The following is an 8,213-nucleotide window of genomic DNA, read 5'->3' as shown; positions in this document are numbered from 1 at the left end:
ATTTGTGTTTTGTACGTGTCTTCCTCTTTTCGAAATTTTAAGGTGTTATTAGACTAACATGAATCATTGCTCACTAGAACCAAATGGTCGGTGCACCGAAAAATCATTGTTATTGGGTCGATTCTTAACAAGAAGTAGACTTAGAAGGAAAGAGTGAGATCGATGCTTGACTCCAAATTTGAGCAACAACAGCTGGAAATCCCTAAATATGAGTAGCAATGACGTTGGACTCCAAAGATCGAGAAGATCGAAAGGGAGATCGAGACACAAAGTCAAGAGATTGACAAATGAGAGATATTGAGAGGTAGATGAGAGATGGGGACCAAAATTCGAGAATTAATAAGACGTTGCGAGATAGCAGAACACATTGTGGAGAGAGAAAAACAGTTGCAGGGTTATGGAAAGAGAATATATATATATATATTAAATGTCCGGTTCAATTCAATTAAAACAAACATTTTAAAATCTCAAATTTTATATCGGACCGGCGGGTATTGCAGAACATGTACGAGCCCCTTCTAATGGAAAAATAAAATTTAATGAGGATTTGGTTAAGTCTGACAAGAGTAATATTCATTTATTTTCAAATTAACCCATTTACTATTTATTATTTGATTGAATAATCCTTCATATTGGATTGGGTGAATAGATAGATGAAAGAGAAGGACGAAAGCTAGAGAAGGAGATACACAGTAGAGTGAGACTCGTGAGATAGGATGAAATCCTTACAGTTCTAATGGTTATTTCAAATGTTAAAGCCCATTTCGTTAGAAGGATATGGACTTTTTAAAAGGGTTATTAATCGAAATGGGCCTTCAACTTTTGCTATAGTATTATTTTGGTCTACCAACTAAATTTTTCATTTCAATGGTCCCTTAATTCTTCATTTGATATCAAAACAGTCCTACCATAAAAGCCTGTTAATATTGCCATTAAATTTAGGGGTAAAATTGTCCATATGAATTAAAATATTAATACAATAATTAAAAATTCAAGGAAACTATTATAGGAACTTGTACCTAATTTTAAAATTGAAAAAATTGAATCTCACCACCAATATGGATTTTTTTTTTGCTAACATGGACTAAAAAAGTAATGATTTTTTTCTCTATTTTTAAAATTAATTAAAAAAATTAAAATCAAATAAATACAAAAATAAATAACAAAAAATTAAAAAAAGTAACCCCAAAACAAACGAACCCAGCATTACCCAACCCTAGCTCTCCAACCCTGCAACCTCCCTTCACCCTATCTCCAACCTCGCAACTTCCCCCCTCTCAACCTCTACCCACCGTCACCTCACCACTCCAAGTCGCTCTCACCGTGACCCACACCCTCTCTCTCTCTCTCTCTCCCAAATCCATGATAATTACCACCCAAAGCTACGAAAATGATAGCCTATGAATGAGGGTGTTTCTCTCTCTCTCTCTGTACACTAACTCAGATCTAATCTGGGAATGTTTTTGTTGGGTATGGCTTATATTTGAATCGGGTTAGCCTGATTTGCGAGGCTCATTTGGGCTTGAAGTTGCTACTTTATGCGAGAGATTGAAAGGGTTGGGGGAGAGGGGCTAGGTTGAGGATGAGGGAAGCTGAGATGGGGGAGGTTGAGATGTGAGTTGGAGTAGTGAGATAAGGAATGAGTTTGGTAATTGTATATGGACGGTTTTACCCCTCAATTTAAAAATAAAATTGACAGACTTTAACGGTAGGACAATCTTGATACTAAATGAAGAGTCGAAGGACTGTTGAAATGAAAATTTTAGTTGATGGACCAAAATGAAAGAAGAAGGATATGGACTTGAATTTTAAATTTTCATATTCAAATTCATATATTTTTTAAATTCGTTGTTTGGTAATAGATAAGGAGAGGATAGAGGGTATAAATAAAGAGAATGAGAAATTTGGGCTTATCAAATTTTAGTTCAATTTCAACTATGGTTAATTTCAGTTTGGTACCATGGAGTTGTACTCGTAAGGCATGTTTGTTCATACAATCTTAATTTTAACAATTAAGTACCTCTGATTTGTCAATTTTTTTCAAAGTGGTTTTGACGTTATGGTTTCCATCAAAATTCTGGTTAGTTGCTTATGTGGCAGCCCTGAACTGCACCTTTTGTTTTTTTGGAAGTATGTTTGGGGTTATTTTCAAACAACTAATGTCTTCCTACCCAAAATATCTATTTTGAATATGGTTTTATCCTAAAATTAGGCCTGTTTGAAAATACCCTCAAATTGACCTTAAAACAAGGGACAACAAGTTGGACAACCAAATTATCACATGTCTGTTTTGTTGCTATGGTTGCCATGTACTCAACTAATGAGAATTTTGACAATTCTCTAACGTCAGAATCACACTGAAAAAAAGATGGGATACTTAAGTGTTAAAATTGAGAGTGTAAATGACAAACAAGACTCACGAGTACAACTACAGGTTACTAAATTGAACTTAACCATTTCAACTAAATCTAATTCATGCAATGAAAACTGAACTTAAACATTTGGGTTCAATCCCTCAAATTCAAGAGAAAGACTTCCATGAAATGGGAATATCACACTATTTTGCTACCCCCGACTAATAACATTATGACATGTGTGATAATATTTCCACGTGGCATAACATTATTTGTCACATCCCGAGATCAGCTCCGCCGTAACATGATATTGTCAGCTTTGGGTCCCTCTCTTCTGGGAACTCACGAGCAACTTTCCAGTGGGTCACCCATCCTGGGATTGCTCTAGCCTCAACTTGATTAACTTCGAAATTTCCATGACTATGAAGCCAGTGAGCTCCCAAAATGCCTTTTGCTAGATGGAGGTGGACATGTACATATAGGGCACATCATCCCCTCTCCGTTGGTCAATGTGGGATGTTACATTATTGGTTAGGGATAACACTTTATGGATATCCCTGTTACAACTAAGTTTTTCCTCATATCCAAACCTACTCAATCAAATTTATATAAACAAACGAGTCCCTGATGTTTTAGCTCTTAATGGATTTGGGTCAAATTCAAATATTTAAACTCATGTTGGGCGAAACATAATTATTTGAATTTGAAGTCACAAAATCCAAATCCATCGCCTCAAATTCTCATATTCATCAAGAAGGGTATTCAATGTAGATTTTAAAAGGCAAAAAGTTATTTTTGGTCTAGGTAGGTTACCTATTTTACCACTTTAGTCCTTGTAGTTTCAATTATGTCAATTTGCTCACGTAGTTTTAATCCCTCGAATTTAAGGACACATTACAAATTCTGTCAAATTCCTTCTAATCCTACCAAAATACCCCTCCACCTTTATGACACATACTTACCACGTCACATAATTAGATAAAATTTTGGACGTGTCTTTGAAATGCAAAGATATTAAACTATATGTGTCCAATTGCAAGAATTGAAACCACAAAAGTAAAAGTAGAAAATTCGGCAAACTACATAACTAAAAGTAAATTTTTGCCATTTTAACTTTAAAGGTAACAATTGGATCTAGGACTCGGAGTAAGAGCAACTCCAACGATAGCCCTTCAGGAGGGGGCCCAAGTCCCCGTTTTGGCTTTCTAGTGGGCTTAAGCTGCTGGGCGCCACTGGTCCCACAAACTTGGCCAGCCCAAAGGCAAAATGCACTCGTGCTCTAGCCTGAGGGCTGCTAACGTCATCGTTGACGACGACGTCAACAATGAAAAAAATAAACCAAAAAACTAAAAATTTCACAATTTTTGAATAAATACTTAGTCATATTCTTTACTTCCCACACCAAAACTCTATAAAAATTCTTCTCTTTATATCTCATATAAATAGTAATTGCTATTAGGTTGCCATAACAATGATAAAAACACCACTAGCTTTTGCAAACTATTCACATAAATAAGTAATAACCCTTGTCTTGTCATTGTCTTTTGCCATGGCAAATGAGTACAAGTATTATAAAAGCCCGATAAAGGAAGTTCTTAACACGGCCCATGAATAAAGAAGCACCCCAACCCGACCCGGTTAACAAGACCAGATTGGCGTTTCAGCAACTCCGTCGACCTCAACGATTTGCAGCCAAAAAAATAATTTATCAGAAGAGAGTGAACAAGCTCAATTGCATTAACAATGGCGACGGTGCCACTGCCAGAAAACTCCTCAGAAGAGAAGCCAGCCATATCACCCAACGACTCCATAAGTCACAGTCTCCATACCCTAGAGCAATCTGCCACGCCGTGGATCGACTACGCGGTCGAGCAGGCTCGGGTTTACCAGAAGACCATCGAAGAGACTTTCGAGTCCGCCATCGAAGCTTCTAGATCACGTCTCTCCGAGATTCGGTCCACCTCCGCTGCTCATTTCAGCCAAACCATTGTAAAGAGAGATTCCCTCAATTCTCCATTTTTAATTTTTATTATTTTACATTTCCTCTTTGGTTCCTTAGTTAGAAAACAATGAAATTAATGCAGTACAGAAGAGAGTCTCTAAATCGTTTATGAGAATTTTTTTCATTTTAGATTCGTGGTGCCAGTAGAACTAAGGAATTGTTTGTTTATTGAAAGCTACAAGAAAGAAAGGAGATTGCCATTTGTAATCCCTAATGAAAATATCAAATAGTCAATTCAAATTTCAAATGTTTAGATTGTTAATTCTGCAATTCTGTGAAGAAATTTAGTCGTTGTTTCCATGAATGCACACCAATCACTTGTTTACTTGGATATAAGGGTGGTTTATCTGGATTTTAATCAGTGTAAACTACAAGAAATTTCATCATATGGTTAACAACCAATTCAGAAATACTGTCTACCACACCACCCCAAAAAAAACCTCATTTTAGAAAATTATTTTTTATGATGAGTTTGAATGTCTGAATGCAGAACTCTTTGGAAGATATCAAGTCTGATTATGGTACTTATGAGGATATGTTTTTTGGGAAGATTAAAGGTTAGTGTTTGGTTTATCTTTGTTTCTTCAAAAACAAAAATTGAGTTGTTCGTTATCTTTTGTTTACATCATTAAAGATTTTAGAAGTTTCAGACTGAAAAAGAAATATATATTTACACTTTTTTGGTGCAGAGGGTGTTCTTATTGCGGCTTCACATCCCATGATTACTGGTGGAGTTGCTGCTGGTTTGGGTCTTCTGGTTTTAAAAAGTATGGTTTCATTTCCTTAGCAGATTCTATCATATTTATCAGGTTTTTTAAGGGTTGCATACATTCAAACTTTAGTTTCTTTAAACATTTTTCTGGCAATTCAAGCCTTACTTTTATTACTTACACTAGTAGGTAAATGTAAAAAACCATGTGTTGTTGAATCTCATGGTTGCTACTGATTATACTTGAAAATGTGTAACAGGAAGTTTTAGGATTCCGTGCTAATATTTGAAATGAATTGTAGATAACAATTTAAGTTGTTAGAAGTTTTACATAATATCAAGTATCAACCCATGGTCACTGCCCGTAATTATCCTTTTATCTGCAGGGCCACGACGCATGTTGTACCACAAAACTTTGCGCCTTTTTGTGAGCGAAGAGGTAAGAATGGATTGGTTTTAAAGACACATTCAGTTGCATTGGTAGCATCACTAACCCTTTTTACAGATAGAGTGAATCTTCATATTTAGTGCATTGCATAGCTATGTAACAATGACCAAGTGAGGGGTGAGATTTTAATTTGATATTTAGAGATCCAACAGACCAGCTAATAATAATGGCCACTCCCCATATGAGTATGTATTCTTTGATGACATGTTCTATTGTGTCTTAGCATTCTGTCTCCCAGTGTTTAGAAAATTTGGTTTGTACTTTTATTTCTAATGTGGAAAAGAGAAAAAGAAACTGGTGGGGACTAAATTTCAACCATGAGGAGCTTTTTGCCTCTGGAGCCAATTGTGGTGACATGGTAATGACCTCAAGATTGTCAGTGTCATGTGGATTTAAGGATGGAAGTTTATTTTATAAAGAAATTGCATGGGAGTAATGTGTGACGAAGTTGACTAGAGAGTTCTGTGGCATGTTGTGAGAGAACAAGGCTTAAAATTCGTTAAACTGTAATATTGTTGCAAACACAAGATGCGTAGTCATTATATCTATGTAAAGATTAGCTTCAGCACTTTTTTCTTGCTGCAGTCTTTACTTTCTAGAGCTGATGCCAAAGTAAAGGAGTTGCGACATTCAATTGATCTTCTAAAGGCTGAAGGTGAAAAATTAGAGGTAACCTCTCTTTCTCTCTCTCTCTTGATTGACAACGTGTGATCTGTTGATACATTGATTATTTTAGTTCTCTATTGCTTGGTTGTGACTTGTGAAAAGCAATACTTTTATTGATGATAAATGTTATTGGAAAACGTTTTGGCAAACTCTTGTGCAATGGACATATATTATGAAGAATTTTGGGCTTCCTACTGGTTTGCAAAGTATGAATACTAGTAGAGTAAATCAACAAGAAGAATAATTTTTTGCCAAAAATAAATAGGATGTGTTGCTTTTCTTCAGTATGAAATTTTTGCAAATGTAAGGTTGTCATTGGCGTCAGAGCCCTTGAGATAATTTGAATTTTTCATGTGCTCTTTGAATCTACCCTCGCCAAAAGTTTGACAAAGGGCAATTATAAGTGCCTACCAAACTGTCAACTTGAGTAGTTACCTAAACTTTGCAAGAGGTCTGCCACTGGCTCCCACAGAACCCTATGCACACTAGACTGGAAAACCAGAGGGTTGAAAGGTTTGATGACACCTGAAAAATTGCGACAATAAATGAGAAATACTTTTCTACGAGCATCATATAGAGCTTTGAGGTAGATATCTGATCATTCCGATGCCACCTGACAATGAATGAGGAAGATTTTCCTTTAAGCAACAAATACAACTTGGAGGCAGCCTAGTGAATTAATGGACAAGAGAAACTTGTGTTGTAACAAATTGGAAGGATGGTATTATTCTTCTATTAACGGGAGCAGAAATTTGACTAAATGATCAAAATATCACTTGAACTTTAGGGAAAAATTGTTTCAGAAGGCATTGATGCATCCTGGTTGATACATTGAGATATGTGCATTAATGAAGGAAGTAAAATAAAATTTTGAAAGAATAATTGTTTGCATAATGGAGTGCCCTGTTCAATAGTGTGCTTTTTTGCGCACTATGTTTAATCTATCAAGCATTCCAAGGAATTGAACTCATGGTATAGTTATTGTTTGCAGAAGAGGGCATCACATGCTGAAGAGGAACTGATAAGGGGAAGGACAAAACTCAGGTTTGCATTTGTAAAAGAGGAGCAGTTTATAATTCACTCCATTTTCCATTGCACTTACTTTTCATGTCCAAATTCTATTGGCAGACATACAGGGAAACAAATTGAAAGTGTCATTCGCTCAGCTTATAAGATTGAAAGACAAGCAGCAGGTATGCAGATACCTTTAACCCTAAAGTTTGTTGACATCAAGCAGTTAAAAGTGGAGGCAAATGAAACATTTTGCTTCTGTTGCTTATATGTTGTTCTTCATTGTATCAGGTCTAAAAGATATCCTTGGAGAACTTCCTAGAAGAGAAGCATCCATGTTCCGGTCACAAGTGAGTTCTCAGATCATAGCATTGCACTTAATTATTTCTTCCTTTTCCAGATCAAAAAGATATAAGCACTTAAATTCATAAAGCCAAAAACCATAAAAAATGACCTTTGAAAACTGGCTTTACAAAGATTTCCTTGTTATGGATTTCATATACACTTTTGCGTGTAAGTGCTCATCTTGGGTTGTCTCCTTTGCAGGTCTCCAAACTAGCTACCGAGGCAAAGCAAGAAAGGAATGCTTTGACAAAGGAAATCACAAAAATTAGCAATTATGGGATCTCAGTCTGAGAATTCTTTCACAGCCATTCCCTCAGTTACAGTGACTTCATACAAGTGTCAATAATTTGAATTTATTGGGGTTCTTATAACATTTTGTTCATGAGTCTTTTTGTAGAAGGCAATATTGCTTAAGAATACAAATTTCTCGTTTTTTCGTTCTCCTCCTTCGGCAGGAGATAGGCCATACAGAAAAAAGTTTGAGTTTTGTGATTAGTTCAACTACAGACTGATAATTAGCAACAAAACGTCCCCAACTTGCTGGGAAGTCTCCATTAAATCTCTCTCTGTCAAATTGCTAATCTGTTTTGGCAAGTACAATTGTCGCAACCCGACCAATATTGTGGGCAGTTATAGATCTAGTTGTTAATAGTATTTAGCAAAAAACCAAAAAGATTC

General features: G+C 35.9%; 1 protein-coding gene across 1 annotated transcript; it reads left to right on the top strand.

The window, feature by feature from the left end:
• Nucleotides 1-3,964: 3,964 nt before the first annotated feature.
• Nucleotides 3,965-8,094, top strand: LOC103331692 (alanine-tRNA ligase). Its single transcript, XM_008234339.3, has 9 exons — nt 3,965-4,343; nt 4,847-4,913; nt 5,046-5,123; nt 5,452-5,504; nt 6,099-6,182; nt 7,171-7,223; nt 7,308-7,372; nt 7,482-7,540; nt 7,737-8,094. Exons 1-9 carry the CDS (start codon nt 4,098-4,100, stop codon nt 7,824-7,826), a joined length of 795 nt encoding a protein of 264 aa, XP_008232561.1. The 5' UTR covers nt 3,965-4,097; the 3' UTR covers nt 7,827-8,094.
• Nucleotides 8,095-8,213: the final 119 nt, after the last annotated feature.

Source organism: Prunus mume, linkage group LG5 (genome assembly GCF_029339155.1).
Source record: "Prunus mume cultivar Tortuosa linkage group LG5, ASM2933915v1, whole genome shotgun sequence".
Taxonomy (NCBI): domain Eukaryota; kingdom Viridiplantae; phylum Streptophyta; class Magnoliopsida; order Rosales; family Rosaceae; genus Prunus; species Prunus mume.
Note: the sequence above shows the minus strand (reverse complement) of the source record. Positions and strands in the feature narration are given on the sequence as shown.

Excerpts from the sequence above, each read along its gene's own strand:
- LOC103331692 (XM_008234339.3), top strand. The coding sequence starts at position 4,098 with ATGGCGACGGTGCCACTGCCAGAAAACTCCTCAGAAGAGAAGCCAGCC. Across the intron at positions 5,124-5,451 it reads GGGTCTTCTGGTTTTAAAAA|GGCCACGACGCATGTTGTAC; the intron begins GTATGGTTTCAT and ends TTTTATCTGCAG. Across the intron at positions 7,373-7,481 it reads GATTGAAAGACAAGCAGCAG|GTCTAAAAGATATCCTTGGA; the intron begins GTATGCAGATAC and ends TCATTGTATCAG.